The sequence below is a fragment of the Pleurodeles waltl genome, chromosome 1_1 (assembly GCF_031143425.1).
Source record: "Pleurodeles waltl isolate 20211129_DDA chromosome 1_1, aPleWal1.hap1.20221129, whole genome shotgun sequence".
Classification (NCBI taxonomy): domain Eukaryota; kingdom Metazoa; phylum Chordata; class Amphibia; order Caudata; family Salamandridae; genus Pleurodeles; species Pleurodeles waltl.
This window is the reverse complement of record NC_090436.1, coordinates 186,824,942-186,837,253: the sequence shown is the minus strand read 5'-3', so window position 1 is coordinate 186,837,253 and position 12,312 is coordinate 186,824,942. Positions and strand designations below refer to the sequence as shown.

The window sequence follows — 12,312 nt, the reverse complement described above, 5'->3', positions numbered from 1 at the left end:
GCTTTTTCTTGAAGGCACACAGTCATGTGTTAATTTCAAACCCTGCAACCTCACTAATGCACACAAGGTGTGCTGCTTTGTCTTCAGTGAAACAGAACCACAGAAATTTGATTTTTGACATGAATTAGAGTTCATATTCTTATACCATTATGAAACAACACTAAAATTCAAATTTCAAAGCCAGTGAAAATGTATGGGACCGTAGGCATACCTATGTATACGTGGGTCACAGCGCAAAGATAAAAGTTAGTTTATAAGTAACACTGTGATAGATGACAATCTAAAATGTCATGTTTTAGAGCCCATTTGTTTGTTCATTCATCCAGTTGTTTGCTGTGGACGGCTGCTGTTTTTGATCTCTATGGTACTTGTGGCATGCAGAGTTTGAGTTATCCATGAGTAGGCTCCTGGACACCTAGCCTGCCACTTGCCTGTGGCTTCCAGTTCCTGCTTTGCCAGACTGATCCAGTGACACCACAGACGCCTTGGTTTTCCTGCCTGGGTTTTCCCACTCACTGTTCTTCCTGCAAACAGAAGCCCCACCCACCCCAGAACCTACTTACTGCAGGCTGCAAAGTGACCGTGCAGCAGACACACGCAGCGAGCGCGCTGAAGGCAAGTGCATCTGTGCCCGTCCGTGAGTGGACCGCATCCAGTGCCATGGCCCCTGGCCCTCCCTCCCCTGAAGATACACCATTACCAAGCTCTACACCCTTGACCCCAGACGCCGCAACAAACACTGCCACTGCACTGACCCAGGCTCCTCATTAGGACCCTTTACCTGCACCCACTGCTATTTAGCCTGCCAAAGCACACTCTCCAGCCCACCGACCAACCCCACCCTGGACACACCACAGACACCACCTGAACAAAAACACCAACTCACATGCACCCTTCTCAACACATGCTCACTATGCAATCATTCCACCGAATTATGGGACCTCATCTCCACCGTTGCACCCGACATCATTTTTCTCACCGAGACCTGGCTCAACCTCACATCTGCCCCAGACATTGCCACAGCGATCCCCGACTGATATAAAATCACTCACCAGGCTCGGACCAACATGCCGGGTGGCGGAACAGCCATCATCCACAAAGAGATCATACTGTGCACAACCACCACCGACAACACCACTACCCCCATGGAACATCTAAACTTCAAGCTGCACATGGACGACAAAACAACCGTCAGAGACACCCTTGCATACCACCTCCCAGGCCCGCGCTCAGCTTCTGCAACACCATCGCAGACTTCATTGCACCCCTAGCCTTAGACGCCAAGGAGTACATCTTCCTTGGCGACCTAAATTTCCACATCGACGACAACAACACTGCACACCTCCTTGTAAGTCAGAGCAGCCTCAGATTGACCAAGATCATCCACGGCCCTACACACCGCTGGACATATGCTGGACACATTTTCACCCCCAGCAACTGAGTCAAATACAGCCATGTCACAGAACTCACATGGACCGATCACTCCCTCATCACCTTCAGCAACGCCAGCCCCCGCACCTTCACCCCCAAGATGACCAGTGCCCTCCACCGGAGGTGGAACAAAATCTCAGAAACCAGCTTGGCGGATGCCCTCAACACCTCCAACCCCGCTACTGCCACCAACCTCAAACAGGTTAGTGAAAAAATTTAATTCCTGGATCACAAGTTGCACTGACAGCATCATCCCCATTAAGAGTAACATCCATAGAAAATCCTCCAAATAGGCCAGCTGGTACACCCAAGAACTCAGAACAGTGACACAAGACAGCAAACAGCTAGAGAGGAGACGGCGCGCCAGCAAGAACACCTCAGACAGAACAGCCTTAAAGACCTCGCTCAACCTGTACGACGGCTAGCTGAGGGCAACAAAGACAGCCCTTGCCACATGCATCGAAACCAGCACCAACAACACTAAGGAACTTTTCAACATTGTTAAGGAATTCTCCACCCGGCTGCCAGCGAAAACATCATCACACCCTCACAGGAGCTGTGTGACAACCTTACCCACTTCTTCCACAACAAGATCGCAACCATATACAGAAACTTTGAACCCCAACCCACACCTACAGACTTCCCCAACAGATATTCTACCACAGTTTCAACATGAACCACATATTGATCACCTGGAACATCCCCTCCACCCAGGACATCACCTCCACCATGAAATCCATCCACTTGGGAGCTCCCCCAGACCAATGCCCGCACTACATCTTTAACCTTGGAAACCAAAGGCTCAGCCAGGAACTCACCACCCTGTTCAACACCTCTATCAACACCGCACCATTTCCTGGCACCTGGAAACACGCTGAAGTCAGACCACTATTCAAAAGAACCTCTGCCGACCCCAGCAAACTGAAACACTACCAGCCAGTCTCCCTGTTCCCATTTCCAGCGAAAGTACCGGAAAAGATCATCATCAAACAACTCTTGACATACCTGACGCCTGCTTCCTCACTTTGTGCATGCTACATAAGATCTTCAAGTGGCTACCACTAAACACGAGACGCACTGTGACACAGGTTCTCATCACCAGCTGACTGTACTATGTCCCTCGTCATAGGAATCAACACACACCTCCTACAGAGACTTCAGACCATACAGAATGCCGCAGCCAAACTCATCCCTGGCCTTCCCTGACAAACCCACATCACACACCACCTTAGGCAACTCCACTGGCTCCCTGTACAGAAGAGATGCCAATTCAAGCAACTGACCCATGCACACAAGGCTCTAAACAACCAAGGACCTGTGTACATTAACCAGCACCTGAACTTCCACCAACCATTGAGAAGACTATGCTCTGCCTCCCTTTCACTTGTTCATACTCCCAGCATCTACCGAAGCAGAAGTGGAGGACGTTCCTTCTCTCATGTTGCAGCAAAAACCTGGAACAGCCTCCCCACCCACCTCCGGACCATCACCTCACTTCCAGAATTTCGAATGGCCCTCAAAACCTGCCCATTAGACTAAGGCCCTCATTCTAAGTCTGGCGGGCGGCGGAGGCCGCCCGCCAGACTTCCCCCCTCCAAAATACCGCTCCGCGGTCCAGAGACCGCGGAGGGTATTCCAAGTTTTCCCCTGGGCTGGCGGGCGGCCGCCAAAAGCCCGCCCGCCAGCCCAGGGGAAAACAACCTTCCCACGATGAAGCAGGCTCGTAATCGAGCCGGCGGAGTGGGAAGGTGCGACGGGTGCTACTGCACCCGTCGCGTATTTCACTGTCTGCTATGCAGACAGTGAAATACTAGCGGGGCCCTCTTACGGGGGCCCCTGCAGTGCCCATGCCATTGGCATGGGCACTGCAGGGGCCCCCAGGGGCCCCGCGACACCCCCTACCGCCATCCTGTTCCTGGCGGGCGAACCGCCAGGAACAGGATGGCGGTAGGGGGTGTCAGAATCCCCAAGGCGGCGCAGCGAGCTGCGCCGCCATGGAGGATTCATTTGGGCAGCGGGAAACTGGCGGGAGACCGCCAGTTGTCCCGGTCCGACCGCGGCGGTCGGAATGCCCAAGGGAGCACCGCCGGCCTGTCGGCGGTGCTCCCGCCCCCGTTGGCCCTGGCGGTTCTGTACCGCCAGGGTCATAATGAGGCCCTAAGTCTCCAGGACCTGCAAGTGCCGGGATACCCTATTGGGTGATTAGCCGCTCTTTATAAATCTTGATTGATTGATTGTTCTGTTTATTTGAACAGCTGATTTTTGTTCAAATTGTCATAACTGTCACTAGAATAAATCAACTGTGAGCAGGGCCCCTACACACACATGTACTGAGTGGGAAGATGGGTTGTTGAAGGCTGTTAGACATATTCCCAGTAAAGTGTGTAGATTATGTGTACTGAATAGATCAGTAATGCATTTAAATGATACTAGTAATCCGTCTACTAGTGTGGGTGTGGTCACTACTTTTCCTCGACTAAATTGAGTGCTTTCCAAGCGCATACTTATTTCTGTCTGAAATCACATCTCACAACGTATAGAAAGCTGTGCACGCCATCTGTCACTTATGAGTGTCTACAAGATATCTAGGATTGGAAAAGGGAGCTTCCAAATAACCGCTAAAGGAAACAATTGTGTTTCTATAGACATTTATAGCACCTATACAGCGGATGTCCCAGGATCCCTTGAGCCATTTACTAAAGCATATTTGGACCAACTGGCTAGCAAAAGATTTCCTTTGAAGTCTAGTGGTCTGAACTGGGCAGGTCAGGAGTGATGCTACAGCCAGGCAGGTGTGTCACACAGTTGACCAATGACTAGTCTTGTTGCTGCACCACTGTGCAGAAACTGAGGGGAATGGGAAGCCTAAAATAATTTTTTGATTTGCGTGAGAGCACAAGCAAGTAATGACAAAATTCAAAACACTCTGGTTAACTGGCACCAAGCAGAGAATCTGCTTGGAAATTAAAAAGTGAGAAGACTTCCTTTGCTGCTGCACTGAAGAATTTTTAGCTGCTGAGGGTTGAAGGGAATCGTCTTTGGCTTAATCACAGAGCTCCAAGTCCTGCCACTAAATCCTGTCTGTCTCTGTATAATATCCTTCTTGTGGCTGGAGAGGGTAGAAGGTCCAGAGATAGAAACTGTTGTGGTCTGCCTGTGGATCTAAAAACTGGACATGTCTCCTGCTTGCTGCTATGTCTCTCCTATAGCTAGAAGGTGTAGAAGGTCCTTAGTACAGAAGAAGCTGTGGCCCACGGTGAAGAATTCCTAAGGACCAGCTATAACTGGATCTTTTGTTGTGAACCTGAAACAGAGTGCTGCAAGCCTTCTGCAAAAGGTATCCATGGTCTGGCTCTGAAGAATCAGTCGAGTACATGTAAAGAATATGGGTGTCAGTGGCATTAAAACTGTAATCCTCGTGGTGGGGAGAAGGCACCAACGTCCAATCTGTAACCAAAAAATATAAAATCTGTTGAAAGCTATTATGGATAAACCTTCTGTGCGTGTGCCACTGAATGTTTGCAATCACTTGAAAATGTAGTCAATAAAACCTTCAGCGGGATCAACTATTGATCTGTTCCCACCTGCAGGCACTTGAAAGACACAGAGTGTTTGTTTCTATGCCCTAGTCAAGCACATGAAAGTCACTTTCGCCACCTCTCCCTTTTCATGAATTGACTTTCGGCACATTCTTATATTGTTATTTTAATTTGTTTTACTTGCCTTGATTTATATTTCTCACGCTTGATTTGCATTTATTTTGTTTTCCCAGTAACTGACTTTGCAGACAGAAATCTTCTGACTCCTTTTAAGCTGTTGCATAAAACCGTCTTTTTTAGGTTTTGCCAGCACATCACTTGTGAAATCTCTTGTAAATAGAAACAAATTGTTAAAAAACCCAATATTTTACTTCACTTACCATTGGTTGGCTCCGATGTCACTTATGTGTCTTTCCTCCCTATTGGTCAGTGCCCCCTCCTTGTCTCAGGCTTCCTCCTCAGGTTTTGCTGTATGTCCCTACTGTGGAGTATGGACCAGGTACTGCTTCATGTGGCCAGTGTCGTTTCACTGACCGCTGGATCCTCCTTTTTTTTTTTTGTTTAAATATTTTTTGACATCCTCCAATTGAGTGCATGCCTATGCAGTCACTCTTCTTCACTTCACCATTCTCTTGCCACCCTCTTTCCACATTTCTTACTACCCCTGACATCCCCTTCTTCCTGCCGTTCATTTCTCATGACTCCCACACCTCAACCCAATCCGTGAAACACAGGATGGAAGCCTCTGCTCCACAGTCAAGGTTTCTCTCCCTGTTCCTTAAGATATCCAGTACTGGGCACCGGCTCTTTTGGATACCTTTCTACGTGGTCACAAAGTTAAATGCTTACTGCTGACCTCTGTGGGCCCCATTGAATGGTCTCTTGTGACCTGTAATGTTTTCAACACTCCCTGCCCTCTGTGCTACCCTTCATAAACCTTTCTATGCTCTTCTGTTCTTACTTCGAAAAGTCGTCTTCCCCACATCAAAGTTGTTGCATCAGGTTTCTCAGCTACTCGCTGTCCTCCCTTCCATTCCTTCAATCCCCTCCAGCTCACATCCTTTGCTCCTGTGCCTCATGCCACAGTTGAAGAGTACTCTGTAAATGTCCTTTCTCTCAGTTGCTTGTTAATTGTACACACACCTGATGTTAATCCTGAGAATACTTCCGGTTGCCCCTGTAGTTTACTTTGAAGTGCATTTCTTAACTACTTGCCTGCCATAACATGGACCTAAGCCCTGTGAGGAGCACAGCACAGAGTATTTTTTATGTAACAGGATTATCTCAGACCTGGAGAGCTGTACATTGGTGAGTGTGGTATGGTGTTGCGCCTCAGACTGGATCATAGAAATCTGGATGTGAAGGAGATGGGGAGTGAAATATATACCTGGAAAACTAGACTTTACTTTTGTCATCACCCCTGCTCCCCATCATCCCACTTGTCACCACTCCTTCAGCCACCCATTTCTCACCACCCCACCTTCGCTTGTGTTGCATGACCTCTCACCAACCCCCCCTCTCTTTTTAGACATATTGTGCAGCAGCTCGTGCTGCTGTGCAAGATGGCTTGAAGCAAAAAACAAAAACAATATAACTCAGTCAACGCTGGCCACATTGTTGGCTTTTGTGTTTTTTACTGTAATCTATCTTGGGCAGCAGTTTACGCTGCTCTGCAATGTGTAAAAAAAAAAAAAAAAACACATTGACAAAGCCAATAGATGTTGCATAGGCAAAAACTATTGTCTTTGCCAATGCTTGACATTTCTATTCTGTGCTGCTCGGACAGTAACCACTCCCTTTGAGAAAGCCACGCCCACTGCCCTATGCTACACAAGCACCATTTAAGTAACAAGAGGATGCAACCATGCACAACGGGCATTCCCATTTCAAGCCTGTCCGCCCCACACATGTAGCGGCTAGTCCTAACCTTTACTCCAACGATATGCTCTGTTTTGCCTTTCAAAGCACTATTCAGAGATTGTTGCATTATCGAGCCCCTCTTGATAGTAGGTCCATCTCAGCACGCAGCCTTGGCAGCAGAATACACTTTTTGTAACCTTGATTTTTCTTCGACTAAACCCTCACTTAATTTAATGCTGATTAAATGCTGCCCTTTTCAATGTCCTTTTGACCTGTTGGCTGTCCAAATCTTCAGACCTGTTCTTTACCCACAAAGCAGTGTGTCAGGACCTTTCTCCTGGATTGGAGATTGCCCAGTAATACTCTAAATAATACATCCATATCCCCTCTAAACAATACATCCAAATCAACATTCTGCCCCCTATAGGTTTACCTTTAGCTAAGTTACTCTGGGTCATGCCTCTAATTATCACAATACTTTGCTCTTGTGGCTACTCACGCTTCTAATGATACTAATACGTGTGTAGAAGACATCAATCAACTTGAGGTCAATAAACTCATGGGTACCTGTGGTCCCTCTGGCCTTCACCAGAATGTTTTCACCTCCCATCTCTATTTACCGCATCGTTTCCTTCATGGAATCTCCTCGTAAAAGCTCTAATATTTTCTTGCCCAGCAACTACCATGAGCTTTTGCACTTTATCTGGTGTGACCTATTACTCTGTGATTTCGCTACATTTTCGAGTTGCAGCAAAAAGTTGTTAATTACAGTCCTAAAGCAGCTTCACTCAGAGCTCCTCATCTCAATGGCAGTCACAATTAGTTGCTTTATCAAGTGTCTCGTGTTCCCCAGAAATCACATTGTCCCCCTTAAAAGAACCTTCACTCTTTGCAGTTATCCTAATTTACCGTAGTGCAGCCAGGGACGTGAGACTAAAACTTAAACTGTGTAAAAAAAAAAAACAAAAAAAAAAAAGCCCTGACACCATACCATCCGCAATATCTTATCACAGATTTTTATCGCACAGTTCGATGATTTATGTTGTGATTTCTATTATCTGCTCTTGACTGTTTTGAAAGTGTTGAGGCCGAAAACTGCACCTCACCTCAAACATACAGGGAGGACTCTTGAGAAAATATTGTAAGTTCTATATTGGCTCCCCGATCCAGCTATGGTTTTCCCCACAATGGTTATCAGTAAACCTTTGAAGATTTCCATCCAAAAGATTTGTAACTGTTGCTTTACTTTCCTCTTGACTGTACTTATTGGCTTGGATCATGTATAGGTAAAGTGACCCAGACAACCTTTGTAAAGCCAGTCATACACAGGTGCCGGCATCTGGTTCAGTTGTTCTACTCACAAATGTTCAAAGTAAGTGGAGTTATCATTATGATTGAGAAGCAGAATGTAAACCTTCTCTGGGATCTTCATTATTATTCAACAGAGGGTTTTCTCCCCATTCTTCAGTCTATAATTTCTCTTCCAATGTGATGGTTAACATTGGAGAGCTAGATCATAATTCTGTTATCCTCCCAGGTTACAGAAGGTTGTCACCTACCCTTGCTCCTAAAAGTCAAAAACATAGAAATATTTGGTAGATCCCATTGCTGCCTGAACCATTTGAGCATTTACATAGGAGCTGACTCCTTTTTGACTGACATTCTTAAATACCTGAAACAGGGTGAGTGACTTGTGCTTCCTTCTAAAGATAAAGTACAAACGTTCTTGATAGAAATGACCTTACTAGATTCCACAATCTTGGTAAACTGCAAACCGACGGATAAACTCCTTACAATCTCCAGATTAAAATTGTGGTAGGATATCTTCAGGTCCTCTACTGGTAGCAAAAAGTATTTCATCCTACTCAATTTGTATTTTCCGCTCAATGGATATGTTATTTTTTCTAGCATTTATTTAACAGGCAACCAGTACTAGTGTAGCATTGTCACACTTGAACTGTCTAGAGTGACACAGGATGCCTCATGCAGTGTTTATTCAACATACCTGACTGATGCATTGTTGAATAACCATTTGTTCCATTCATTACTCTGGTTACCTTTTGGGTATTCATTAGAAGCTGTTGTAAGTATTAGAATATAGTTGCTTAGAGTGTTTTTGTGTTAGGGAGCTAAACATTCTCTCACATGTTCTATCTGCATATATCTATGTGCTAACGTTACTGAACGTTTCCATTTTCTGCCACTCTTATTCCAAAGTTGTTCCTGTTTAATGAATTGCAGAACTACCACTTCGATGGCTCTAGTTTTTCTTGCATCGATTTCAAATTCAATTGTAAAAAGAAAGATCTGCTTTAGAACCAGCAAATTGACTTGTGGGGTATTAGCAGGCATGTTCGTTCTCAGTCTGTGTCAGGCTTCTATATCTTTTGTCCAAGAGTATAGACAGCTGACATCCCAGAACTAAACTATTGAACATTTTCTGCTAATTTTATTGAGAGCCAATTGGGTTAGAGAATGTGGGCAGGGCTCCCAATGCACTGAGTGTGCATGCACTTGGGGAATTCTCTCCTCCTCTCTACCAGCCTATTTCAAACCCTTCCCTTCCCTACCCCATCCTATCTTACTCTGAGTGGTGTGAGAGGGTGTGAAGCAGCACAGCAACCCAATTCCTCTCATTGGCCAATTCACAATGGTACCCATACCCCTTCTCCTGACCCGCTGTCAGTTGATGGCAGAAGGGAGGCGTCAGGAAGCGCATTAAGCTATATTCATGGGATCCCGGAAACCTGGAGAGTGCTGATAAGTATGGGATTATGAAGAGATTTCCCAAATATACAGGTAAAATAATGTAGATAATATATAATGCTTAGTGGGTAATACGAAAAGTTTGTATTTTTTTTAATTTATTTTTTTTACCAAAAATGAAAGTCTATTTCAGTCTGCAGACAAAAAACGTACTGTTGATATTTATATAATGACAACTATGGTCACATACTATGTTTTCTTTTATTTTGCAGGCAACAGAAATAAACACAGTTCAAGATTGTGGCTACACAGAAATTTCAAAAGGGGTCTGCAGAAGCCCCACCCTAGGAGGCAGTCTTATGAAATACAGAAGCCGGTCTCAAGGTAAAGAGTCTTAACAATTTCCACTGACTTCTGTATACATTGATCGCATCCAGAATGATGTATTATGCAACATAACAAGACTAAATCTTTACTGTTTCTGTTCTATGCGGTACAGTATGGGATCACCCCATCCCTTCTATACAATTTACTTTATTTCCTGTGTTTCTGGGATCATTGTTTGCCAAAATACATGGAATGCCGGCATATGATAGTCACAGACAGGAGACACATGAAATAATGTACTCAGTAAAGCTCCCCACCAGTAGCCATGCTGTTCACTTCGCTAGTATGTACTAAAGTTTATAGAAGCCACAAACTACATTACACATACTTAGCAGATCAGTCACAGAGCACACCGCACCAATGGCCTTTGGTGAAACATTCCGCTTTCAAAATGTAAACACATACTTTAGTTATCCACAATCAGACACATTGTTTTCACATGTTACCTCAGAGCTCTTGGCACTCACCCTGTCATGACAGACCCTACACACCCAAGAGCACATGTGACACGCCAGCGGTCTCTCACACATATTACCATATGTGGATCCTTTTCTCCATACAACTCTTTAGGCAACTCCTTTTATTGATTCTTATGCTTACAGACTGTGCTGCCTTCAGCACACAATGCTTTCGTTGCCAGCATTCGTCAAGGACTCCTGTGTCGTGTAGAGATGTCTGAGCATGACACGATTGTGTCTTGTAGCACCAATGTGGCCCCATCTGTTGAGATGAGACCTGGCTGCATGATACAGTCTGGGCCAGTCCTTCCTGCATCCTGAGACTAGGTGATGGGTCACCTATGCCGTTCCCTTACCAAAATGAAGATGAGCAATCTATGTCCTTGTTCATGCTCCATCGAAAAGGGTAGGGAATAGGCACTGGCGAAACAAGCATTGGCAAAGCCAAAAGGGTTGAATTTAATGTGCCAACCTTCGTATACAGAGGCACACAAAATTTTTGTTTACATGCACAAATTCTGTTTATTGTATTAAAGCCTGTCTTGGTAGCATCGCTAATGCTGGAAAAAGTAGTCTCAGAGGGTATGATGATTGAGTACCACTTTCCAAATAGAGAAACTGTCATGCATTTTAATAAAGGCAGTCCATGGAAGATGAAATCATACTCTAAACAGTATTGGACTGGCCTTTCGGCACTCCGGCAGTGCCAGATGATCCGGCTTCAAAGAGCCAATGTGTAGTCCGGTTCTCCTATTCCTGTTATGGCCCACAGGAAAAAATTACCTACTCACAGGCCCTTTCAAGCTGGCTCATCTAGCAGTTTGTTTATGAATTTATAAAGCACATGGCTGCCCTAAGGCCTCCCAGCGCAGTGACACAGCGCCGACTGGCCAGTCGTACACTGACCCTAAATAGCCAATAGCATGAACTGAGCAAATAATACTCCTCTGGGTGGAGCCAAAGCTCATTCTATGTATATTTTAAAATGTTGGCAACAAAACGTCTTTAAGACGTCTGGGTATCAAGTAAAAAAGGCTGGAGGAAGCAACAGCAGCATAGAGCAGGTTTGCAATTATACTACCTGTATCCTGGCTCCACATCTCCCCTGCTCACACTTCTTAGACAGGATGAAAGTCATCAGTGACTTTGAGGGCCAGGATATCCAGCATATCAGGGAAGCTATGGAAGCATTGTTATATAAATGATATCTATAGTTACACATTAATTGCAGGGGCGTAGCGTGGTCAGTGAGATTGGGGGGGGGGGGAAGGCCGTGAGCTTCAGATTTTCCAACAATCACTCTGGCATTTATTGTTAAAATACATTATACAACAAGCAGGGCGCAAGAGAGTGGCTTAAAGGGCAGTGGAAAGGGATAGGGTTGCAGATTAGTAGGGTTTCTAAATAAGAGAAAAAACAAGAGCTTATAAAAAAAACAAAAATGTTTGAAGACTTTCAAAACAGAGAGAGGGTGTGTGTGTGCGTGTATGTAAAACAGTTTGGTGAAATCCGATAGACACCTCACCATACCCGACTGAAACCACTTGTACTCAACTATTTATCAGAAAAATACATTTATTAAAGGTTTGGAACACCCCAAACACCCACCTGAAGCTACTCCCCTGATTAATTGCACTGTAAAATACTCTACGCACTCAGCATAATTCGAGGGGGTTCATATTCCACCATGTACATATTAAGCACAGACTGAGCGCCAGTATTCCCGGTGCACTGCGTTAGAGGTGGAGTACACAACTAGAGTAGGTAAGCTTCCTTAAAGCATTTACCTCTTGTAAAGTCAGGAGATTCAGTAAACATATCAAGTGATTTAACTGTAATCCAACTCGAGATTAGTCATGCAGTTCTATAAGGCGAGAGAAGTAGCTCTTTTTGTAATTGAATCATCTTGCGGGATAATGCAAATCGACAAC

At 45.2% G+C, this 12,312-nt stretch overlaps 1 protein-coding gene across 5 annotated transcripts in view; it reads left to right on the top strand.

The window, feature by feature from the left end:
- Window positions 1-12,312, top strand: part of PDZD2 (PDZ domain containing 2) — an 877,375-nt gene that overhangs the window by 540,963 nt on the left and 324,100 nt on the right. For all 5 annotated transcript variants that reach the window (XM_069220426.1, XM_069220418.1, XM_069220410.1 and 2 more), the window contains exon 6: window positions 9,809-9,920. In XM_069220426.1, the coding sequence (XP_069076527.1) occupies window positions 9,809-9,920 (112 nt within the window). The remainder of the gene's footprint in view (window positions 1-9,808; window positions 9,921-12,312) is intronic.